At 46.5% G+C, this 24,782-nt stretch overlaps 2 protein-coding genes and 1 long non-coding RNA gene across 3 annotated transcripts; 1 reads left to right on the top strand and 2 right to left on the bottom strand.

The window, feature by feature from the left end:
• Positions 1 to 39: 39 nt before the first annotated feature.
• On the bottom strand, positions 40 to 11,001 carry NUP85 (nucleoporin 85). The gene is made up of 19 exons (XM_032129398.1): positions 10,892 to 11,001; positions 10,708 to 10,801; positions 10,439 to 10,601; positions 10,029 to 10,099; positions 9,651 to 9,694; positions 8,840 to 8,909; positions 7,832 to 7,953; positions 7,374 to 7,508; positions 6,933 to 7,055; positions 6,482 to 6,613; positions 6,016 to 6,122; positions 5,656 to 5,739; positions 5,418 to 5,483; positions 4,792 to 4,943; positions 4,592 to 4,709; positions 3,197 to 3,297; positions 1,449 to 1,600; positions 812 to 898; positions 40 to 223 (listed from the first exon to the last, which is right to left on the bottom strand). The coding sequence occupies exons 1-19, from the start codon at positions 10,922 to 10,924 to the stop codon at positions 122 to 124; spliced, it is 1,956 nt and encodes a 651-aa protein (XP_031985289.1). The 5' UTR covers positions 10,925 to 11,001; the 3' UTR covers positions 40 to 121.
• A 1,349-nt stretch (positions 11,002 to 12,350) lies between these two features.
• LOC116453659 lies at positions 12,351 to 16,690 on the bottom strand. The gene is made up of 2 exons (XR_004243886.1): positions 14,863 to 16,690; positions 12,351 to 13,344 (listed from the first exon to the last, which is right to left on the bottom strand). It is a non-coding gene; the product is annotated as an uncharacterized LOC116453659 (long non-coding RNA).
• A 245-nt stretch (positions 16,691 to 16,935) lies between these two features.
• SUMO2 (small ubiquitin like modifier 2) lies at positions 16,936 to 24,454 on the top strand. Its single transcript, XM_032129111.1, has 4 exons — positions 16,936 to 17,128; positions 18,484 to 18,615; positions 21,648 to 21,719; positions 23,242 to 24,454. Exons 1-4 carry the CDS (start codon positions 17,108 to 17,110, stop codon positions 23,302 to 23,304), a joined length of 288 nt encoding a protein of 95 aa, XP_031985002.1. The 5' UTR covers positions 16,936 to 17,107; the 3' UTR covers positions 23,305 to 24,454.
• The last annotated feature ends 328 nt before the right edge of the window (positions 24,455 to 24,782 follow it).

Below are 24,782 nucleotides of genomic sequence, written 5' to 3'. Positions count from 1 at the left end.
AAAGTTGTTTATGGAAGACAAGAACAAATGACCAAGCAATCTGCAAAACAAAACATTTAATCTTAGAAAAAGTCAGTTTATGTACAGCAAGCCCCAGAGGAAGAGGAACACCCTGCAGTCTTCAAGACCCTTCCACAGTGCCTTCTTTGACAATGACTCGTGCGAGGTTCCGTGCGAGAGCAAGTCTCAGCATTTCCACTTTGGTTGTCTCAACATCATCATCCTGGAAAGGAGCACAGCCTGGGTTAGGGGACTGCACACAGCAATGAGCTGGTGACAGGGTCTGTCTCTGGGTGTCGAAAGTAAAGATGCAGGTCAGTAAGAGGTAATTAATTACCTGTTACAGGGACCTCCTGAGAAGAGCAAAAGCTACATTTCCTACTTAATAGCTCAACCCAAGGCAGCATTGCCAAGCCTTTTCATTCCCTGGATGCTGCAAGGCTTTGTGTGTGCAGCAAACAGTTCCCTGTTCTGTGCCTGGAATGCTCAAGAGCCAGAGCTGCTGGATGGCAACAGCTAAGCTCTTCATTGCCCGTGTAATGTGCAATTATTTATCTTGGAAAAGCATCATGGTCCAGTGCAAACCATCAGAACATGAGGAGTAGAAGCACTCCTGCACTGGGTTTGTGAATACTTCAGTCTCTTGTTGATGCTTCATTTGGCTGCCCTGAACCCCCTGTGCCAGTCTCTGTGATTTGGGCTGTCCCTCTCTTAAGCCCTCACTAGGAATGTAAATGCAGAGCTTCCCTCCCTGACCCTTCCCATGGCCCCCCTCGATTCATTATCCAGTTGTCCTCAGAACTGGGGCTACCTGGAATTTCTGCTGATCTGGATTCCCTGCTGTCAGGTCTTCCAGGCATCGCATCAACTCATAAGTCTGCTCTGCTGAAAATATGACCTGTGGAAATCAAAGTATTTACTGAAAAACATCAAGTTGAAGGACATCACACAGGCTGAGAAGATAATGCAGTTGAAGAGAATGCTTTTACACTCCCACAGATCCATTCTGACCCTTCAAATCACAGGATCCAAGGATAATTCAGGCTGGATGTGACTTTGGGAGGTCTGCAGGAGGTGCCACCTCCTGCACCCAGCAGGCTCAGCTATGAGGTCAGAGTGGCTGCTCTGGGTCTGTAATTGCTGAATTGTCCTTGTCGTGATGGATCTTAACAGAAAAACTCTGCTTAGAAGAAGGAAGCACTGGAACAATCTTCAAGCCAAGTACCCAAAGGAGCTGGATGCAGTGTGTGCTTAAATTACCAGTGCAGATGAGTTCTACTGCTGTTGTGAAAGCAGGGAACCGAGGTCCCTGAGTGTTCCCACTGGTGGGACACTTGGAGCTGCCATGGACAGGTCCTGGCAGGAGCAGGAAGGGGATCACTCCTACTTTGAGCTCCCTTTTCAGGAAAAGAGAAGAGGCCCCCTGGGGGGTGTGAGCAGGACCTCACCTCCTTCTGTTCCAGCAGCGGCAGCGCGTCCGTGAGCAGCGTCATCCAGAAGGAGCAGGGGGCGATGTGAGCCGTCATCAGCGTCAGCAGCAGCCGCGCCGCCTCCGGGAACCGCTTCTCCCCGTACAGCCGGTGGAACTCCCGGTACTTCCCTGCCACGGGGGGAGGGAGCGAGGCATCAGGGGCTGCTGGGCCCTGGGAGATCCCTCTGCTCCCACAAAGCACGTGGCAGAACCACCCCCAACCAAAATGAGCCCAAAGCAGCCCGGTCTGGGGAATTGGGAATCTGGTGCATGAAGGGAAGTGACAGCAGAGCCTCCTGAAAGGGCAGCCAAACCCTGCTGCTGTTCTGGGTGAGCTTCAGGGTTTCCATCAGCCTGGTCAGTGGCTGCTGCTGCCTCATGCTGAGTGTCTGCAGGGGAGCAATGCCCCAGTGGCTTAGAGAGCAGAGAGAATGTCTTCTTTCAGGTCACAGAGTATCAGGAGGTCTGAAAGGCTGCACTGTCTTCCTGGTTGTTCAAATGGAAACGGGGATCTTTGTTAATAGGGAAAGTTCTGCTTTTGCTAAGCATTAGTGAGATCAATATCCAGCATGAGAGAAGTGGCTGAGGATGGAAGTGGGGTTCATTCTGTATCCACTAAACTGTCACAATACGGGAAGTTAATGATTCCCATTCAGATTCACCTTGACTAATGCTTGAGCTCAAGGCAGAGACATGGGAAAGTTGTCCAGCAAAAGTACACCTGATGTTCTAAAAAGCCCAAAAGAAAAACAGGCAGAAATATTTTCAGGCCTTTTAGGATTGTTTATAAAGAGCAGCAAGGGAAATGGCTTCTGTGAGGCTGACAGCATCACTAGATGATGCTGGGCATGCAGAGTTGAGGGATTACCAATTTGGTAAGTCATGTTCAGCTTCTAGACCTAACTCAGGATAAGCTTTAATGAAGGAAATTCAGCTCCAGTCTTGCAAGCTGGACCAAGGGGAAACAGATAAAACTCATGCTCATCCCTCCCTTGTAATGGTGGCATCAGGTAGGGAAGAGTCAGTCCAGTGCTGACAGCTATTCCAAATTCCTATCAGATTCTGGCCCCTGAAATGGAGCTTCCTAACTCACAGCATCAGACAAAGGGATATTTTATCTCGATTTCCTGTTTTGGTCCATGAATCAAAGGCCTCAGAGCAGCTGCAGGCAGAGGGGCAGGTTACCACAGCCTGCCTTGTGCCAGGCAGAAGGAAGCTGTGGTACCTGAAGGAAATGAGCTGGAGGCCCCCAGTGTCTCTTGGCACAAGTGCTCAGTGAGAGGGCAGGGAGGGCTCTTGTTCCAGTGAGCCTGACTGGCACACTGAACCCACACACTGGAGACTTTGGAGAACTTGGTAAAATTATAACACGGTCAACGTAACTTAAAGCAGTGGATTACTCTTCCAATGAACCCCCTAAGGCAGCATTGGTTAGTATTCCAGAGCCTGTTGACGCAGTGATACAGTCTGGAAAAAGCAAGGAAGGGGAAGTTCAGGAAGAGTGTCAGGATTTGAGCCTGTCCTGCTCAGAGTAGAGCAGGTACCTGGTGTGAGGGCAGTGGTAAATACCACCCCTGGTACAAGCTGCATCCCAAACCACATTCACCATTTGCTTTCCCCTCATCACTAAACCAGGAGATAGCCAGATGGAAGAAAGCATAAATCCAAGTAATTCCATGGAGTTCTCCATAACAGACCAGTATGGACACTGTAGGCAGCTCTCACCGAGGAATGTGAGCCGGTCACTGAGCAGCATGGACGGACCCAGATTGTCAATGAGGTCCAGGTCAGAGAAACACCCCCTTTCACAATAGTCCTTAAGGAATCTGGGGAGAAAGTTAAGGAAAAGCTTAGAGAGAAGGACATCATCCACATCCAGTCTGTACCTCCTCATCCCTTCCCAGAAAACTTGACTGTACAGCTCAGTTCCATCTTGATCGACCTCCCCGAGGGTTTCAGAAGTTGTCAAACATTCCCTGGAAGTGGCCAAGGAAGTGGTGTAAAGTACATTTAACAGACACTTTATTGATTCTTCACATTCTGTGGTAGTTGAGATCTATTCTTTAAAACGAGTAAGTGAAGGAAGGCAGGCAGGAAGCTGAGGCTGGTGGATGCATAAGTAACACTCCCAGATCATAACAAAAGCTCTGTTTTTCTGCTGTGTAAAAAAGTTGATAAGCAGCAGGAACAAAAACAATGCTAAAAGCTTTTCATCTGTTTTGTTACAGCCTCCATTATGCTGCTTTCTGCAGAGCTGCTTCCTGTGATGGTTTTTTTTCATCCTTCTGTTGAAGGAAATGTAACGATTCCCACTCCCTCTAATAAACGCAAAAACCCCCCAAAACCTCAGACCAGCAATCTCTTACCTCTCCTTTTTCCACTGCTGAAGACAGAGTGTTGCCTGGCCACCTACCCAGAGTGTAATTTCAAAATTATACTCTAACTATGCAGAGATTGGTCTCTGCCTATTTCCAATTAGCAAAACCCACACAACATGGATTGTTACAGATTAAAAAGCATAAAGAGTTGCCAGAGCTTTTGTTGAGGCCTGAGCCAAGTGCCAGCATTCTCCTCACTTTGATAACAACCCTCCCACCCCAGAAAAGGTCAGGAATTTTGAGAGTCTCATGCAAAGCCAGGGACATGATAAAACCACTCCTTGATGCTAATTTTTAGTAGAAACTGCGGCTTAAGTGACTGCCACTGACTTGTTTGGAGGTTGTGAACTTGATTATAAATAATCTGCTGAATAAAGCACAGGTGGGGATTATCCTCCACCCAAATCAGCCCCCTGGGTCACTGTCCAGCCCATCAAACAGCTGTCACAGCAAGTGAAGGGCAGAAAACAGAAGTTGTTAAAAGAAATGTTTATCCAAGCAAGGTCTAAGGGGGTTGGACTCTCAGATAAAGCTGTTCTGTCTCTAGATGTCAGGAAGGAAAACAACACAGAGAAGGCACAGCTGGGGGTACTGCAGGGGAGAGCACCCGAGGGTGTTGTTTTCTGGTCCAGAAGAAGGTGCCTGGCCCCACCTGCAGCAGTGGGAGCTTTCCTAGCCCTTGGCACAGCAGCCACCTTTCCCCTGTCCCCCCCCAGCCTGGGAGCTGCTGGCTCAGCCTCACCGGTCCGAGATGAGGGTGGCAAAGGCCGCGTCCTTGGCCCGGATGCTCCAGGACAGGGCAGAGCCCAGGCGGTTGTTCCGCAGCGCCTTCATAGCCATGATCTTACAGATGCTGCGCACTTGGGGGGAAAGGAGGGGAAGAATTAGTGTCAGAAGGTTCAGCTGGATCACTGCAAAACAGTGAGACTGAAAATGCACCACCTTGTTCGTGCATCTGCCTCTGCTCACAGATCCTCAGCACCTTGAGGGCCTTCTGCTCCGTGCTGAGCGGGATGCGCTCGATGTGCAGCTCCAGGTACACTCGGCCATACTCCGGGCAGTGGTCGAAGTAATCCACCCCCAGCTGCCACAGGCTGAGAGAGGGGAGAAATCACCACCATTCCAACCCTAGAAATCTTCAATGAGCACAACAGTAAAGCCCCAAGGAGAATCTGAGCCTGCATTAATAACTGTTAGCTCTGATTAACTCTGTATTCAGTCCTGAAATGGCTTTTCCTTTCTACCCCATGCCAGCTCCCTGTAACATAACTTTGGAATGCCACAACTTTGGAATACGTGCAGCTCGTAAGAGCTTCAGTGCAAGGCACTCTGCACAGTGGCAGGAGTGGCTGTGCCCAGGTCATGACGTGTGAAGGGCTCTAACAGCTTTTGTCTCCATTCAGGAAGGGAAATGTGCCCATCTTGTACAATCCCTTAGGGACACCTCTGCTGAAATTCTAACAGTGGCTGCTCTAAGTTTTGCCCTTTTACTTCATGAACATGCAGTTATTTGTTTTGGGTGCCTCAGTGTTAGTCTGTCCTATGAGTAATAAAACAAAAATTGGTACCTGTGATGGGAGAAGAGTCCTGAGGCGTACTCCAGCAGGAGGAATTCCCGCATATTTGAACCAAAACTGGGGGGGAAAGAGAGCAAATATCCAGATATTATTATTTGCATCTCACTGGAAAAACCTGCTGACTTTATTTCACAAGTGCTTTCAATTTCTGCAGCATGTTTTCTTTTGTTTCTTTTTCCTCTGGGCTATCTCAATCAGCTTTATTCAAATAAAGTAAATAAATACTTACTAGAGATTGTGAGACTGCAGGAGTTTGCAGTGATCCAACAGGTCAGTCAGATGAGCCACAAACCACCAGTTGCTCAGGACAATGCTGTGTTTGAAGCAAAAGAAAAAACTAAGCCTACCACTGCCAAGGCCTATGTCAGGTTTTCCACAGGCCTTTCTTACCAATACACAGCTCTGTTACAGTGCAAGGTCTGGCTGCAATGTCCCAGACCTAATGGAATACTTTTAGTTGCTGCCAGCTTCACATATTTTTGCTAAATTCCTTGCAAGGATGACCAAGGCTCTGTATCCATACCCCCCTGCCCCAAATACACAGAAGCAATCCTGTAGAACTAGAGAATCAAAAACCTTAAAACTCAACCTGCATTCCTTGATCACTTGATGCATCTCAAATTCAAAGGCTGCCATTAAAATCATGTCTAGAGGCTCAGGGCTGCTCTCTCCACCCAGGAACAGGTCCATACTAGACTGTGGAATGAGATGACAAGACATGATAAATGCAGAAGCAAGACATTTGTTTGCATGTAGCAGTTATTTTATGTGAAATAACAGGTCATGGAGGCTGAACACATTAACAAAATGGAATTTTCCTTATTTTAGCATAAGGGAACTGAGAAAACAATTTGCAGGAACAAGACTGGCAACATTAAGACACTGAAAAGTGGGTCTTCAATAATTATTTGTCAACTTTATCAGTCTCCCAGTCCTTTTACAAACTCCAGACAACATCTTACAGGGATGTAGTTGCTGTAAGATTTTTCCTTTCAGTGCAGTAACCCTTGTGTGCTTGCAACAGTAGAGAATATAAGAATAATTGTATTCCCTACCTGTGCATAGAACCGCAGCTCCAGCGGCTTCACCGTTGGGTGGGAATACAGGAGCCGGGTGACCAGGAAGTGATACCATGTCGTCATGAGCTCCTTCTTCTCCAGAATGGCATCCTCATCTCCCAGCAGGATCTAATGGGACAAAAACACAGCAGGAATGATGCAGAGTAAGCAATGGACACAGCTGCACTCCAGCTCTCCAGAGGCATTACTCCTGTTCTGCAAAGGTGAGGATTTAATCAAAATTACATAATAAAGATCCTTCTCACAGCCCAGTTTCCAAATCAGCCTTAGGGCCTTGAACAGGGAGAGAAACCCATGTGCCCAGGCTGGCAAACAGAGGATAGGAGACATACTAAAGTTACTTATGGCTACACTGGGTTCCTGAAATCCACAATGATGGATTCAATACTTTAGTCCAAAGTTTCCTTTGTTCCCAGCAAAAACACACCTTGCAGATGGACTCCATGTGGGGATTGGAAGCAAAAGTTCCATCCTGTAGATACCGCTGACACTCCTCGTGCCAGTGCTGCCACTTCAGCTCCAGCTCTGTCAGTGTCTGGGTGTTGCCAAGCTGAACAGAGGGAATAAAGGAAGACAGGGAATAAAGGAAACACCGAGTCAAATCACACCAGGTTCTGGGGCCAAACTCACAGTAACTCACTGATAAAAAGCTAAACATGAGGCTGCCTGTCATCTTTCTAGGTTGATTTGTCACCTAACATGCTTGTATCTGAACTGTTGCGTCTTTGGGCAATTCAAGAACACAAATATTGTTACTGTAAAGGAGTAAGACTGAGATGTTCTAAAGGGGAACAAATTGTTACACAAGGGGACACAAGACAGTGGATTTTCCCAACAAACTGCATGAAAAAACACACTTTGTACATACACTGGGCACAGGCATCTTCTTCATCAAGTCATCCAAGATTTTGTACATGTTCATGGATGTGGGATTGGCACTGGCTTCCTTGGAGAGCAGGTGCCGTGCTTCGTCCATCCGGCCTTGGAGCACAAAGACATCCACCTGCAAAAACCCCCTGTCCATGAGCTCCACGCTGGGCAAGGCTATGGAACACCCAGGAAAGGAATCAAAGGGGAATTTCAACCTCTGATTCAGGCAAGGGAAGTGGAATTAAAATGTTTACTCTGTAGGCACTGCTAATTCAAATAACAGTGTAAGGCTTGATCTCTATGGGTCATAAAGGATGATGATGGGAATGAGAATGGCTTCATCCTAAAGCCTACACAGGCAGACAGCAATGAAGTGTAGAGTCCAGCAGGGAAGAGGAAAGAAAGCCCAGACATGAATTCCCTTTGTTTAAGAACCTTCCAGGTGGTGATACTCACCACGTTCCAGAAGAGCTTGTGTTTGGATGGACTCTCGCTGCTCAGAACTTCCCGGACCATGCTGTCCACGTCACACACGTGGAGCCGCACCCAGTCCAGCAGGCGCAGCAGGAGGGGCCCAGCTGTGCAGACAAGATTTCCCTCTGTCAGCTCCCACGTGTTTGTTCCCAAACTGCTCTCACACACTTTGTAACAGTCTGACATCACACAATGAGATTTACTGACTGGATTTTCTACCTGCCACCCCCAAATTACAGAGTTCCTTAAGCAGAGAGGCCCTGGGAGCACCCGGCCTCTGACAGATTTTCCTGTGGCAACACGGTCCAGTAGAAAACCCAAACTTGAAGAAATAAGAAGTGAGTGATTCAGATCATAAATCTTGCAATGCCAAGAGACAAACAGAATATTTCTGTTTATTTTAGCATCATTTCATTATTACTAACTGAATATGAGGAAGAAATCTCGCACTAGGTGATTACTTTAGATTAAGTAACCTATAACTTGTGAATCTCTCCTGAATTCTGGGACTGTGTAAGTAGCACACTGGTTTGCATAATCTGATTTCCTTCAAAAATTATTTACTACTTTAAAATGCCAATGTAAACAGACTGACTTCAAAAATGGCAACCTAAAGTAAAAGGAGTTGTATCACAGCTGTGTAAATGTCAGCTGGCATCGACACATTTGATGCTCAAAGACATGTTTAAGCTTGTAAGTAAAAGAGATTGGCAACAACTTTTGATATCCCTCTTCTTCATAACCTTTCTGACAAAGAAACAATTTAAATCAGTGAGGGAGAAAAATAGAAGGCAAATTGAGTAGTTTGACATAATTCAATATAAAGAAGGCAATTAACTGAGGCAGAAAGGGTATTAAAAGACTTATTGACACTCTGCATATCTCTAAGACATTAAACTATGGCATAGTGAGTATGATATACATTTTAAACAAATAAATATGCAAAGAAGAAACCCTTCAGTCTTTACACCAGGATAGTTCACAGCTCACCTGCAGCTGCTTCAACAAACAGAATCTCACACAGGTTCCAGATCAGCTCCATCGCAGAGAGAATGGAAACCTGAAGGAAAGCAGGGCCAAGTTTCAGAGCTAGTCATTATTCCAGTTGGGTTTTTTAACCACACAAAGGCATCTGCTGTCCACAGCAATCAGTTTTTACAGAGAAATATCATACTGACAATTCAGAGATAAAAATTAAAAGACACAGGCCACAATTTCACACTTTTATCAGAAAACACTGACACTATGTACTGAAATGCAGCAATAATCTCTCACCAGTGAGCTATCTAACTGGTCTTATTTTCAGCCTTTCTGCACTTTTAAGACTCAATACAAACTTTAAAGGAAGAAAGGCCAGTGAAGCAACATCACTGCAGCTGATAGGACAAAACTGGTGTGAGCACTCTGCTCTTCCCAGAACACTCCCATGGATCTGACAGCTCACTATGAACACCCAGAGGTTGCTACGAGGCTCAGAGGCAGCTGATTGGAATCTGAGTGTTTGAGAGGTGAAACACCACACAGGCAAGTCTGAAACTTTTCTTGTCAGCTTTGGGATGACAAGAAAACATCACATCTACAACAGCAAATATGTTTAAGACATGGCAGTGAATTGAAGTGTTAGGCATCTTTACTGTTTTAGAAATACAGGAATTAGCTATTTATTTCCATTTATTCTTGGTCATGAACTGCATCTCATATATAAGGCAGAGTTAAATGTGAAGCACCTCATGCCACAATGGTGGCCTGGTGAATTCACCAGCCAGTTATCCACGCTCACCCTGACACGACTGCAGATTACCTGAGTGCTGTACTGGCCTTGCAGGGCAGGGTCCCGGGTCGAAACTGAGGGAAAAACAAGGAAAGTCAAAGAGCAACATATTTACCTTTGACAGTCCCTTCTGAGCTTTGAGAGCTTTCCATGTATCTGCCACATGAGATACAAAAAGGCTGCAAGTCCCCAGAAAATCAGTTACAATACAGTAGGAAGAAACAGTCTCTGACCAGATTTACAAACCAACTTGGAAATCTCCAGCATGGAAATGGAGTCTTGTTAATTACTGAAACCTACACATGCTATTGTACGGTAGTTGCAATAAGTTACCATTAAAATATTACTTTCATAATTGCAACTGGTGTTTCCTTTTCCTGCAGTAACAGAACAAACAAACAAACTTACCAGCTGCCTGGTGCATGTCCTCCATGCAGGCCCTTATCACTGACCGGTAGTTTTTACTCACTTGAACCAATCTGCCAAACACAGAAAAACTTTGGTTGGAGTGAGCTGTTAAGAGTGTTACTGTTATGCTCCCTAAATCCTTACAAGTTTCTCTGCAGCAGCAACTCCCAGTACCTGGGTGGATCCAGCTGGAATCAGTGAGACTGTGCCACACTCTACCAGCGTGATTATTGGAAGGATCCGAGCCCTGCTTTGTAAGATCCCCGCAAAATGGTCACTCTATCTGCCCCACTGCTGATTCCAGAGCTGGTCAAAGCAGTCTGGCCAGCGGCACTTGCCTCATCAGCCCTTGGCGTTGACCCGGCTGGAGAAGGGGCAGCGGGTGCCTCCCACCCACCCCATCCACTCACTGCGCCTTCCGCGACTTCCCCGCCAGCTCCTCCTCGCTCCGCTGCAGCCCCATGAAGATCCCGTGCGACTCGTTGAAGAGTTTCCGCAGCGTCTGGATGTAAATGTCCTGATCCCTGCGGACCACGAAGACGCGGGAGGAGCTCGGCGCTCCTTCCCCGGTACCTGCAATAGAGCCCGTCAGCACCCGGGCAGCAGTGCCCGCCCCTGCCCTCACCCCGGAACCGGGACGGGCACGGAGACCGGGACAGGCCCCGGGAGCGGGACCCACCTGCGCGGCCGAAGAGGGTCTCGCACACCAGCACCTCCGCGGGGCCCCAGGCGAAGCAAAGCTGCCGGGCCGATGGGTCCGCGCCCGGCACCACCTGTGGGAGGACAGTGTCCATTAGCGGCGCCCCGGCCCCGCACCGCTCATGTCCCCGCACCGCCCGCGGTCCCGCCCGCCCGTCCCGCACCACGAGCGGCGGCTCCGTGTCCAACTCGTCCATGGCGGCGGCCGCGCTGCTCCCGCTCCCGCCTGCCGGGGCTCCGGAGGCCCCTCCGGGCTGCCCGCGCCGCCGCCTGCGCGCCCCGAGCCCCGCGCCCGGCCCGGCCCGGCCGCTGCTGCCCCGGCGGAGCCGCCGCCCGCGCACGGGAGCGCACAGGGAGGGACCGCGGCTCTCCGCCGCTTCGGGGCAGGCGCCACCGCTCGCCCCGGAAGCGCCGCCCGCTCCCGAGGCCCCGCCGGGGCGGGACGGGCCCTGCTCCGCCCCTGCCCGAGCCGCCGTCCCCAAGGGCCGGGCCGGGCAGGGGCTGCTGCGAGCAGGCAGTGGGGGCTGATATGGATGGGATGCGATGCGATGCGATGCGATGCGATGCGATGCGATGCGATGCGATGCGATGCGATGCGATGCGATGCGATGCGATGCGATGCGATGCGATGCGATGCGATGGATGAAATGAATGGAGGCTGCCCCATCACAATCTGCCTCATTTTCTTGTCAGGACAGTTTCAGTGCTGGGTAGGAGCATTGCTGGCCCTGGGTGTGTAGTGCAGTGATGTAGCTGGCCAGTCAGCGTTCACAGATTCACAGAATGGGTCAAGCTGGAAGGACCACAAAGGGTCATCAGGTCCAAAAGCCCTGCTCCAGCAGGGTCATCCCAGAGCACACGGCATAGGATTGTGTCCCGCAATTCTGGAATATCTCCAGTGAGGGAAACTCCACACCCTGTCTGATCTCTATTCAAGTGCACAGTCACTCACACAGTGTTGTTTTCATGCTCAATTCATTGACTGATTGCTGTGTAACAACCAGTGTCTCCTACTTCCTTACGCATGTCAAACACGTGCGGGTAGAGGAGCCTCTGGGATGTTGAAGGTGATGCTCTCTGGAGCTCTTGGGCACTGATAAAGCTGACGAATCAAATTATGTGCTCTGACTTCAGTGAGTTGCCTGCAGCTTGGGGAAGGACTCGTCATGAAGCAGGATCGCAGCAGGAAGAACTCCCACTGTGCCTCATTCACTCACTCCCTCAGGGTCCAGGAGGAGATCGATATCCCCTGGATACTGGGCAGAGGAGCCTTCTGAGGCTGCTGGAGGCTCATCACCTTTCTGTTAATGCCAGGAGCTCACCTACCATGGCATTCAACTCAATAACCTGGTGCAATAAAACACTAATGGCACCCCACTCCTCCCCTTCTGCTCTCCTTCCCACTTCTGTGTACTCCTCCCTTTTTGCCGGTGCTGCCCAATAACCAAGTTCTTCAGCAATACACTTTTCAAGACAAGTATTAGCAGTGCTGCCTTGTTGGTCTTACAGCTGGAACCCACCAGTCCCTCTTAGGCTGATGCCTTCCCAAGACCCTCACTAAAAATTAACTTTTCAAGATAATGTAAATCATTTGCTGTCCTCGTATGACAAATGCTGCAACACTCCATGGCTAAATTGCCCTTTTTTACTTATCAGCTGCTGCATCCATCATTTCCAATAAAAATAAAGCCAGCAGTTATCTCTGGGAGGAGCATGTCATGTCACCAGTCATGCTGAGAAAAGGAAGTGGTGTCTGTTCAGGTCAGAAGGAATGAATTTTTGCAGGTAGAACAATTTAAATGCTCAGAAAGCTGCTTGAGAAACTGAAGACTCATCAGTTTAAAATCCCTCATTGTTTATTGTGGGTAAGGGTCTGTGTTTTGTTATTTGAGGATGTGCCTGTATTTGAATCTCTGCTGTACAAAGTCAAAATCACCTATTGTCTTACACAACGGTGCTGCTCTGTGCTGCAGACTTTCTGAGGATGTTAGTGGGCATTCCTAGATCCAAAATACCATTCCACGCATCACTAAAAGGCTCTAGAAGCAAATCAAAATCGCATGTCTGAAAACCCGGGAGTACGAGGCCTCCTGCCACTGTTCCTCAAGGCTAACGTGCTGCTTTTATAACTGCAGCAGTTTCTTGTGAGTGGCAGAACATCTTCAGAACATCCATGTAACACTGTGTAGGGAGCCACCATGTAGGAGGTGGGTCTAGGAGTGGGACAGTGTCCTCTGCTGCTCCCAGATCCATCTGTGTAAAGAGACACTGAAAGCTGGAACTCTTTGATCTTCTCCTGCTGTCTCTTGGCACACAGAGTCCACTTTGCTCACTCCCTAAAAGTGTCAGTGGCTTTTCATATCCGCAGCATCTGTTGTTCTTAAATGGATGATTCCTGGGGAAATCATCTTGGGAAAGGTGAGTTTTAGTATGAAATCTTGACATTTTTCAGTCCTCTTGAACACTGGCTGGAGCTCTGCATGTATCTAGAAGGGAAGCCTTCCTGTTCACCTCTCAAGGAGGCTTCTGTGCCTCTCCAGTCCATGTAAGTAAGCAAAACTGGGAGTGTCTGTGTCAGTGGAACTTCACATTGCTCAAAAAGGCTTTGGAGTACAGGCTGTGGGTCCAGCAAGGAAAGCAAAGAGAAATTGTGTGTTTTACAGTCAGGAGAAAAAGAAAAAAAAAAAAAGGTCTGACGAGGATAGGAGTTACTAACTTGTGAAATAGGAGGTTTGGAAGCTATTTGAGGAACAGAGGGAATGATTAGCATCATGAACAGGGAAGGCACAGCACAGGCAGGGCTGTAGGCTAAAGGTATTTTCTATTCCCAGGGCTAAGCCACAATTAATGAAGAGCAAAGCCTGAGTAAAGCACTCGGACCTGCAGGGTCTGAGCCAGTAACCCGACACACTCATTTACACCTCCAAATTACTGTTTGCTTTCTGTTCTTGCCTTGGACTCAGTGCAAAATAACATCCAGTTCTAAAGAGGCTGGAGTTGGTTTTGTAGGCTAGTGCTTGCTGATGTGCAGGAGCACACACCTTCTGCCTGTAGCTGTCTTGGTGTCAAAAAACGTAATGTTTTAAAATCCCAGAGTGAAGGGCATATATATGGAATGCCTGTGCTCCCAGCCCTCTTCATCGGAGGGTGGAGAATTAAGCCAAAGAGCTCAGACAGATCTAGATTTCTTCCTTATAAAACTGCAGTACAATAATGAAATAAAACAGGGAAATATTTTAAGAAACAACACGTGGAATTTTTTTCTCCCAGAGATGGAATTTCTCAGGAATTCTCACTGTGATGCTTCCCCATTCATTTCCCTTCAGCTCGGTGCACCGAAGAGGAGGAGCTCAGAGGGACAAAAAGCTTTGCTTTGCTCCCCTCTGCTGCAGCCCGGACCCTGCAGGAGCAAGGCCTTTGTAGTTCCCAGTGTGGCTTCTCCCCCCGCCGCTCGCTCCCAGTGCTGCCGTCTGGCCAGTTCCTTTGCAGGTTTTAGCAGTGATTATTGTGAGCTCCAGTTTCTCAGAGTTTCCTCTGTTGCTATGTAAAAAGAAAAGCCACACAGAGATGAGGTTTGTAGAAACCTGCTCTGTGATTTGGGATTTGTGATTGGTGGTGAGACCAGTGCTGGTGCAGCTGAAGCCGTTTTCAGCCTTTCTGAGCACGTCTAACTCCCATATGTTCTCATAAATTCTAGAGTATTTTCCTGTCTCTTTTAGCACATTTGTTCTATTTGTGATGCTGCCTTAACGTGTGTCTCACTTGATGCCAGTCCTGCCTTCAGCTCTTTCATGCCATGCTCAGGCCTTGGCCAGTTTCATCCCACCTCCCCAAAAATCCTCCTCCTGGGCCTGCAGCACAGGGATCTTCACGGAGGGAGGGGGGAGAAGTGACAAGAACAAAATACAACAGGATCATCAAGCCCCATGATGCCCTTCCTCACACTTCTCTGTGAGTGTGTAATATGTGAGTGTGAGGAAGGGCATCATCTCTAAAAATAGAACTTAAAGTCCATTGGGAATCGCCACTCGTCTTTTGTTCTGTGAAGTACCCCATGGGTTTGGAGTTTTGCTTTAAAAAGCCATGAATGAGGTAGAAGGGCGGGGATTAAGGTGCTTTGTTTCCTTGTTCTTACTAGTAGTTCTGCTTCTTAATGGTGGTGATGGACTTGAGAAGGCCCAAACCACGTTGCCCATTGTTTTTCAGAGCTCAAATGAAAGGAGAAGGGAGATCACAGGAGCCTGAGGCACCGTCACACATGAAGGGGGATTTGGGTAAAAGCACATGGTCTTCTCCAGCCACGGGTGCTTCTCACTTCCCATTACCTTAAACAAATAGAAAAATAATACCATGAGTAATTCAACACAGAGAAAACAGGCAGGATCAACTGATTGATCTTTTGATGATAAATCAAGTAAATTGACACAGGTAGGTGTGGAAAGCAGAGCTCAAAGGAGGATCTGTTTGAGTCGCAGTCACAATTTGAAACAACATCTGTTGCCTTCTCGGGTCAAACTGAACATTTCAGTGCCTGGGACTTTTTCAGAACTGACTCATAAAGACCCTTCAGGAGGAGTAAAATACTAAAACTAAAAGGTTCTATGAAATTTCAGGCTAAATTTTGGACTGCAACGGATGGTAAAAGACTTCATTGCCCACGTTTTGTGGAAGCTCAGGTGGCTGCCTGGGCCTCAGGTAGGGCCGTGGCTGTGCCATTTTCTCAACCGTGGACTCAGATAAAGGTTTGGTTTCAACTTCCTCTGCCCAGTGGGTGTTACTCTTCTGCAATTTCCAGAAAATTGCAGTAAAAATGCAATCTGTGCTCAGAAGGGAGGAGCTGGAATGTGAAGTAACATGACAAAGGCAGAGGAGAGGGACCAGAACTGACAGGGAAAAGCAAATCTGCAGCTCTGCCAGTAAGTGAAGTTTCTCTTCAGTCGACAATCCACTACGTGAGCAGTTTACTCTGGACAAGGAACATCTCTGAAATGGTACAGAAAGTTTTGTCCTGCCAGGAGCAGGGGGTGTGTGACCACACGGCCACCTCGGTGTCACAACCCAGCATGTTCCCACACAGAGCAGCACTGCTGTGGAATGATGTCCACCTGGAAAATCTATCCCTGAGGGATTGACAGGGATCATTTTTGTGGTGTTTCTTTTCCATCTGCGTGATATAGAGAAGCATTTGGCATATTATGGTGGCAGGCGTAATGCTGATGAAAAAAGACACAGGAACTGTTTTGTGTGAACCTGTGAGATCTCTGAAGTTACTGAGAATTGCCTCCTCCCTTCCATCGGAATGAACTTTAAGAAATCACATCATTGGTGGTATATCCTCTGATTTATGTAGTGTAATTTATGTAGTGTATTTGTTGGGGTGCTGCAGGAGCTCGGTTCCCTCACGGACATGGCATCTCTCCCAGAACAACCCCCTTCACAGGGACAGCCCACGGTCTCAGGGGGCTGCCACACCATCAGTGTCCTCCATAACACAGCGAGGGACACAAGCAGGAGGGAGAGATTTGATGACCCACAGACAAGGGTCATCACAGAACCACAGGATCAATGAGGTTGCAAAAGGCCTCTGAACTCAGGGAGTCCAACCTGTGCCCCAACACCACCTTGTCAGCCAGAGCATAGCACTGAGTGCCACGTCCACGCTTCCCCCAAATACCTCCAGGGACAGGGACTGCACCACCTCCCCGGGCAGCCCGTTCAGTCGGGCTGGGAGTGGTCGCGGGGAGGTGTGTGTGGAGAACCCCATGTGAGGCACTGACGAGGCACTGAGGGGGCTGTGGCAGGCGGCCCGGCAGCTTTGAGGAGATTTAAGATTTGAGGGGGCCAAGGATGCCGGGGATGGCCAGGGGAAGGTGCGTTCGGGAAGGGTGTGGAGTGAGGCGCGGTGCGGGGCACTGAGGGCGACCCGGCGGCCATTTTGCGAAGGACAATGCCCGCCGCGCGGGGCGGGGCGGGGGCGCGCGCACGCAGCGCGCGGGCAGCGTGGCCGCGGGCGCGCGCGCGCCCCTCCCCTCCCGCCGCCGCCGCGTTATGTAACGGCCGCGGGGCGGGCGCGCGCTCCCTCCGCCCCCCCTTTCCCCCTCCCTCCCGCCTCGCCCCCCCCCGCCCGGGCCTGGCTCCGCCCCCTCCCCGCGCGCCGGGGCCCAATGGGCGGCGGGAACGCGCCCGGGGGGGAGGGGGAAGCGCGGCGGGTGCGCGCACGCACGGGGCAAGGCGCGGCCCCGCGGCTGTGCGTGCGCGCTCCCGGCCCCCCCGCCTTCCCCTCTCTCTGTGTCCCTCTCTCTCCCTCTCTCCGCCGCGCTCGGCCGGCTCTGCCCCCCCTTTGTGCGCGCTCCGAGCCGCCCCCGCATCGCCGACTCGCCATGGCCGACGAGAAGCCCAAGGTGAGGCCGGCGCGCTCCGCAGTTCCCGCCGCCGCGCTCGGCCCCTCAGGCGGCGGCCCCGGCCCGCAGCCCCCGCGCCGCCTTTGCGCGCCATTTTCCTGCGCGGGTGGGGGGGGCCGAGGCCGCGGCTCCCGGGGCGGGCGGGGGATCCCCGGGGAGAGGGGGGGCGAGCCCGGGCCGCCTTCCCGCCCTCCGCGGGGAGAGAGGCAGGTCTGGAGGCGGTTGTTGCTGCCTTCCTCCTCCTCCTCCTCCGCGGCCGCAGCATCCCCGCCGGCCGCCTCGGCAGCCGCTGCCCTCACGGTCCCCTCACGGCTCCGGCCCCTTTGTGCCGCCTCTGGCCCCACTCGCGGCCGGGGGAGCCGCGGGGGCTCCGCTCCGCACGGCAGGAATTAACAGCGGCCGCCGCCGGGGGGTTGGATTTTTTTTTTTTTTTTTTTTTGGGGTAGATTTTTTTTTTTTTTTTTTCCTCCCTCCCCCTCCTTCCTTTTTTTGCCTCCCCCACACGATTTTTAAACCGAGTTCGAAGTGGCGGAGGGCGCGGGGCCGCGCGCGGGCTGACACATGGCGGGACCCGGCTCCCAGAAAAGAGGGAAAACAAAGCTGGGATGGGGGTGCCGGGCACCCCCGGAGCGGGACAGCCTCGATCCCCGTCCCTCTGCCCTGAGGCCGGCCAGAACACGAGGGACCGAGCTGGAAGTTGATCCTCCGCAGTTTTCCGCTCCGAGAGGGTCGGGCTGCTTGATGTGGGTTTTTTTTGAACGTTTTCTGAAGAAGACGACTTGGGCCGCTTCAGGTTTTATCACCATTTCAAATATAGCCCTTTAAAGTATCTGTAAAGTTTTTTTAATAAGTACGTCAAACGGTAGGAGAAAGTTTGAGATGCAATGAGAAAGAGCCTTGGTGCTGGTTGGGATCACAGTTATTATAATACAAATCAGATATAACAGATCATAGTTATAACATAAGTAACTTAATTCCTTTCCGAGGGAGCACTGGTGTTGCACATTGTTTTGCTTTTGATAGAAATAACTTTTTTTTTTTTTTTTTTTTTTTTTTTTAACATCTGTTTTGAACGCCTGGCCTGGTAATTCTTCATTGCTAAATTTCCAGTCTGTAGGATGACAGCTAATATCAGATTTTTTTTTTTTTGTATGTGGCTTTTTTCTTTAAATTTTCAACTGAAAAGTACTGACCTTTATTCCCTAATTCAAGGTTTCCAGTCAGTAAATAGCTATAATATCTTTATTTCCTCCTTATTAATAACCTGTTGCACTTTGGTAAAATGTTAACTTCTTGTTTCATACCTTTTTTTACAAAGTGTTGGTTATTTTTTTTTTCTTTTATTTCCTCCACAGGAAGGAGTGAAGACTGAAAACAATGACCACATTAATCTGAAGGTGGCAGGGCAAGATGGGTCTGTGGTGCAGTTTAAGATTAAGAGGCACACACCACTTAGTAAACTAATGAAAGCCTATTGTGAACGACAGGTATGATCTCAGGAAAACGGTGTCTGGGGGAGAACTGCTCTCCACAGGGATAGAGGGAGACAGTTAAAGTCTTAAAACTTAAGTAAATATGCAAAATGATAGACGTTGAACAGAAACTAATTGTGCTGTGGGAATTGTATTGTCCTTGGGGTTTGTTACAGGGAGGACTGAGAAGGTTGTGACAGGAAACGGGTGAAATAAAGATCTGTTGTCATGTGTGAAATCTGCATTTATAGGTGGAGGCTTCTGGGAGGTACCTGCAGCTCTACTGCTCAGAAATATTAGTGTGGAAAGGGTGGGTTTGGGATGAACTTAGGGGACAGAGAGTTGAGTGATAATCAGGGATTTTTACAGCTCTGAGTAACTCCCTGGACTGGTCATTGACTTCTGATTTATTAGCTTAATTGTAGTGAGATGAGAAGTTGCCTTGAGAAGGAGCTTGTACATTTAATGATGAGCTTTGTTTTTTCTCTTGTGGCCTGGTTGACAAATGAATCTTCTGAGAGACAAATCCCCTGTATTTGCTGATGTGGTGGCAGCTGCAGCCGGTCTGTGAGGCTGCAAGCAGCTATTGCAAGTTTTAAAACCACCTGTTTGAGTAGAGCTATGGAACTCTTCCTTCTGAAACATCTGATCAGGGAAATTTTGTCTTTCTTTTCCATGATTTTTTTTAATTACTGTCTGCCTTTAAAAAGTTCTAGCTCTACAAAAGTGTTTAGAATTCGTGAATTTTTAATTTTTTAAACACAAATATTCAGTTTTACTATTACTACAATAAAGTCAGTATAACATATTGGAGCAACTATTTCATTACCAGGAAAAAAACCCTGTAAATCACACAGAGAGTAGTAAAACCTCTTCAGTTTACTCTGTGCCACAACAGAATAGAAGTAAAGACAGGAAAAATCAGCTCTTACTGAACATATGAATATGTTCTTGTATGAGTGTTCGGAGGAGAAATTTGTGAGTGTTGGAAGCTGTGAGTTTGTTTTTCCTGCCTCAGTCATACAAACTCTTGTTACATTTTGCAAATCACTATGTTGCTTTTTCCAGTCATAGAGTGCAGTTATATCTGGCATTCAGGGAGTTTGAGGATTAGTTATTTGTCTATAAAGTCCTGGGAAATAAGATTTTTAAAAGTATCATTCATTTCTAGTTACTCTGAAACAAACAAAAATAACATACTAAGTTGTCTTAGATTGCCAAAATGTTTACTCTGCTTAAAGGAAAACAAAACCAAAGCCAGCAAAAACCCCCCAGATTGGAGGGGAAAAATCAGTAAATCTTGAGAATGGGAGACTTTTTTTCTGATCTCAGTTGTAAGCAGTAAGTATCCAAAGAATATTTTTATGGAGGTGGATTTGTCTTTAAATTTTATTTCTTAGGTGCTTACTTCTGAAATTTTGCTTAAAAACATTTGTATTGCATGTCTCTAAAAGTTAGATTTTATTCATGTATTTATTTACCTAACTAGGTACACCCCAGCTTAAATCCTTAAACTGTGGACTTTAGATTTAATTTTGGAGAGGTGGTAGAGAACTTAGCAGCTATAAAGGATGATAATCATCTGTTGTGTGTAGTAGATTTAAAAGGGAAGTAGCTAAACTTGAGTGATCTGTTGAGAAGATCAAGAGTATTTTGTGATTATTTTAAATGGTGAAAAAATCATCCATGGACCATACTTCATGTTTTGTGGACACTAAGCTCACCAAAGTACAGTTTTTCAGTATGTTTTCAACTAACATTTATTTAGTTCATAAAGTTGTCATGAACCTGGAAAAAACCAACACACTGGGAATAGGAAATACGTGTTTTAAGAAACACAGTGTCACAGAAAAGGGCTCAAACCAAATGTTGCTGTGCAGAAATGTGTTGCTGCCATGAGACTGAGCCACACAGTTTCCTTAGACCAGATGATGTTCTGAGTGAACACTGCAGTGTCTTGGTCATGCTGGAGAAGACATTTTGCTGTGAACTGTAAAGTTAATTAAAAAAAAAAAGTTTACTCACATTTATTAAAATATTTTTCCTGACAAATCTACTCCTCAGAAATAATTACTACATTGTTTTCTGTTGTGTGTGACATCCGCTCTTGCCAGGCTGAATGAAGGCTTCTCTTCTAACTCAGAGATGCCAAAGCACGACGCTGCAATCCATTGGATTGGCTTCAAAACCAGACTGGGCTTCTTGGCTATTTAGATACTCTGGAGAGAATGGATAGAACTGGAAAGGAAGTTTGTATCCCCAAATGTCACTGACATGCCCTTGCAGAATGTGGGGTGCTATAAAATACCTTGGAAAACTCACTGGTGATTTTGGAGCTGATGTTATCAGTCGGAGAGGTTGTTTGTTACTCCCAAGTTACTTTTTTCAGTCTGTTGGCTCAGGTGAGAATGAGAGATGTTCTTCTAGGGATGGAAGAGGCCAGCAAAATGAGTGTTGTGTGGTAGAAATGCTTATCTAGAATACTGCTGGGTAATTTTTGGAAGTAGAAAACTCCTTCATTTTTTCCCTCTGTGCACGGAAAAACTTTGATACATTGATTTCTTGATAATAGGAATTGGAGGTCAAAAAGTTCCCATTGCTTACTCTTTGCTACTGAAGACTTAATTTTGTTGTTGCATTTCTGGAAGAAATATTTCAGAATACCTTTTTCTTTGGAGAAGATCAAAAAGAAGTATTGAGTGTCACTGTTCATGTTACCTAGTTTTTAAGTGAATTACTCAAAAGCACAATAAACCTGCTGGCCTTTGGAGTGTAGCAGAAATGGCTTTATTTTAACTCAGTCAGTGGGGGCACTGTTGCTTCTCACGAGTTGTTGGACACAATGCAATGTTTAATACAAAACAGATTGCAGGGATTTGGAGTGAAATGCCTAAAAGTCAGGGCGTGAGGGGAGAACAGAATCTCTGTCCTGCATAATGGTGGCTTTTAATGATGGTGCTGCAATTCAGTGACAAAAGTTCAAGAGTAAACTACTGAGTACTTTGACACCAGATTTATTTCCCTTTGTGTTGCTTCTCTTTGTCCAGGGGTTGTCAATGAGGCAAATCAGATTCCGGTTCGATGGGCAGCCAATTAATGAAACAGACACACCTGCACAGGTAAACAGCACAAGCAAGGCTAAAGAACTACTTGAAATTCACTGCAGGAGTTGATGCTTCTGTTTCCTATCAAATACTTATGTAAATGTGTATATTACTGATAGAACTGGATTTTTTTAATCATTATTTTGGTGTAACTAGTTTGGGATTATTAGAAATAGAATCCAGGACTTTATTTAGGGTTTTGAATAATAAATCTGTATCACTGTAGTAATAAAACAAAAAAATTAAGTACAGTGTACAGATGGTGAGTCCTGTAAAACTTTCACTTTATTAGGTCATGGCTCTGAGATAAGGATGGTAAGTTAAGAATTGAGTTTTTCTTGAAGCAATGGCTTTATTTTTTATATAAAAGCTTGCCAGGATGTTATCAGAGATCCTGTTTGCAAGCTTGCATTTGTAGTACAAAAGTACTTTTCTGTTTGTAATTTGAAGCTGTTTCAGCAGCATAAAATTAATGAATATGGTGAAGTTTGGGTTGTCTGTAAGTAGTTGAATGAAGGCCATTCCAAGAACAGAATGGTTCCCTGTGGCTGTGGAGCATTTTTCTGTCCTGCTCCATGGAGCTGTGTTTAATCAGCTTGACCAAGTGATAGTTTTATCTGCTCTTCAGAACCACTTGTTATGAAATAATGGACTTTAGTTTTTAGTTCTGAATTTTCTAAGCTGTTGCTTCAAAGATTGTGTGTCTTATGGCCCCAATCTGTGTAACTTTTTAACTTGGAAAACTGATAGTTGAGGCAACAGGATGATTTTTCTCTCCAGCCATGTTTTGCTGAAGCTCAGATCAGTCTGTTTATATCTGTGGTCAATGGCATAGACCAGTTTGATTTCCTGAGCAGCAGCTGAGTCTGTTTAGAAATATAACTTGCATTAGTTACAGCAGTTCCTTCAGTTTTGGTACAGATTTTGTCAGTAGGTGCCATTAACATCCCAGGAATATCAACTGTAAAAATTAGGGTGAAAAAAGAGAATTATATTAATGAAGTATTCTGCTCCTCACTGGCAGTTTGTTACATGGCTACATGCAAAGTGTTTTTAATTTTTTTGTGCTTGACGATTCTTGGTTTTACTGCCTGGTTGGGCAGAGGCCTTAATTCCAGTCTGCTTCCCCAGGGCTGTAGCCATTTGAGCAGCAGCAGCCAAGTGGAATTGTGGCAATGTTCTAAGGTAAACGGAGGGAGTAAATAGGAGAACAAAGGTGCAATGGCAAAGCAGGCAACAGAAATGAAATATTATAAATCTATTTCTTAGGAGTCACACAGTGTACCCTGAAGTTAGTACTAGAATTTGTTCTAGGTCAACAGTTATCAATTGGCATTTTTTTTCTGTGATGTTTCTTTGCTTTTGAGTTAGTGGGTTTTGTTAAATGTACAAAGGGATGGTGGTGGAGGGGAGTGGGGCTGCTCTAGTTAAGTTGCATAGCAAGTAAACATAAAAAGTCAGGAACTGTAAGAACAACCCAGGCTGCTGTAGAGATGTGAGAAGAGTTGAAAGCCCTTTTTTCTTTTTTCTGCTGTAGTTGGAAATGGAGGATGAAGATACAATTGATGTGTTCCAGCAGCAAACAGGAGGAGTTTACTAAAACAAACACACAAAAAAGATCCTGCTACTTTCCTCTCCAGAACTGTGCTACCACAGGCGACACTTCACAATTAGAAAAATGAGACTTGGTTCAGCCACATCCTGACTACTGCAGTATAGTTTTCTCTCTTCTCTCTGATTTTTTTTCCTATTCCTTTTATTGTACATAAAGTAACTGGTGATGTGCACAGACATAATGCATATTTTTTTTTAACTAAATGGCCAATGGTATGTTTTGATCAACATTTAATGGAGATGGGGTGGGAAAACAAACTGGTTCTGTGAAAATGCCCCTCTCTCCGTTAGTGGCATGCTCCTTCTACTTTTACAGAATCACAGAATAAGCCGAGTTATCTTTATATTCCAGTAAGTTATTTTGCTCTCACTGTTCAAAACAAAAACCTTGCATACCTTGTTTGATTGGATAATTTCAATGTTTTTCTTTTATCATTGTAAAACCAAGGGCAATTTTATAACTTTTTTGTACGTAGCTGTTACATGTAGAGCAATCTCTGTCTAAGTAGGGGTAAATTACTCTTTAAAAAAAAAAAGGCAAAAAAAAATCCTAGATAGTTTTCCCTTCAAGTAAAACGTCTTGTTGTTTAAATAAACTTCTTGTTTAAAATAACCAGCTTTCTTTCTTTTTCTGCGGAGTAATAGTACTCAGCACCTGTATTTCTTTCTCTGCAGCACTTTATGCCTCTCAAATCTCAGCTTTCTCTGTGGTAAGTAAGCATAATCCCCCTTGTCTAGGCAGAAGACTGTTGGAAAATGAAAGGCTTCCTTGAGACCTGTCAGTCAGCAGTTGAACTGGAAATAGAAGTCAATTTTCTCTTACTTTGATTTCTTTTTTTTTTTCTTTTCTTTTCTTTTTTTTTTTTTGGTGAATGCTCTGCTAAGCCAAAACTGTTTGATTAGGCAAACTGCAAAATACTGAACTACTTAGTAATGCCTTTGGGTTGAGCTCTTTTTGTCAGTCTTTAATACAAGCATCAATATTGTTGTTGCAGTAAGACTCTGTATTTGAATGCTTATTGATGTAAACATTAAGTTAAAGAGAGCAAATAATTTCATTAACCATTCAGTTTACCATGGTATCAAATGGGAGATGCTTGGAAATGTAAAGCAAAAATAAAAAATTGAGTTCTGTTTTTGGGTGTATTTAGCTATGGTGGTGGAGGTTCCAAGCTCTGCTTTATCCCACTCTGCTGTTCTGCTTGGAAGAGGGGAAGAGGCTGGAAGTACTGAAGGGAGATACAGTGATGGCGGTGTTTTTCACAAGTCTTTTCCACAGTTCTCGAGTTCTTGGGGAACTTCTTGGGGGAAGTTTAGAGGTTGCAGTGAAATCCATGGACGTTCGTGGAAGATTATACACCTGTCAAACCCACAGCCCATGTTATTCTCTGATGTCCTAGGAATGTTCTGATATTTTGTAGTGTTTGCAGTAAGTTAATGCTCTTTTAGGTATTAATTTGTTAG

The sequence above is a fragment of the Corvus moneduloides genome, chromosome 19, assembly GCF_009650955.1.
Source record: "Corvus moneduloides isolate bCorMon1 chromosome 19, bCorMon1.pri, whole genome shotgun sequence".
NCBI lineage: Eukaryota > Metazoa > Chordata > Aves > Passeriformes > Corvidae > Corvus > Corvus moneduloides.
Note: the sequence above shows the minus strand (reverse complement) of the source record. Positions and strands in the feature narration are given on the sequence as shown.

Bases quoted from the DNA above. Each gene is read 5' to 3' on its own strand.
- NUP85 (XM_032129398.1), bottom strand. From the start codon at position 10,924: ATGGACGAGTTGGACACGGAGCCGCCGCTCGTG. The intron at 4,710-4,791 runs GTGGTGCATTTT...TTTCCCCCCAAG, and splicing joins GAGGCAGATGCACGAACAAG to TGCGCAGCATCTGTAAGATC. The intron at 3,298-4,591 runs GTGAGGCTGAGC...CTTTCTCCCCAG, and splicing joins GCCACCCTCATCTCGGACCG to ATTCCTTAAGGACTATTGTG.
- SUMO2 (XM_032129111.1), top strand. From the start codon at position 17,108: ATGGCCGACGAGAAGCCCAAG. The intron at 17,129-18,483 runs GTGAGGCCGGCG...TTTCCTCCACAG, and splicing joins TGGCCGACGAGAAGCCCAAG to GAAGGAGTGAAGACTGAAAA. The intron at 18,616-21,647 runs GTATGATCTCAG...CTCTTTGTCCAG, and splicing joins AAGCCTATTGTGAACGACAG to GGGTTGTCAATGAGGCAAAT.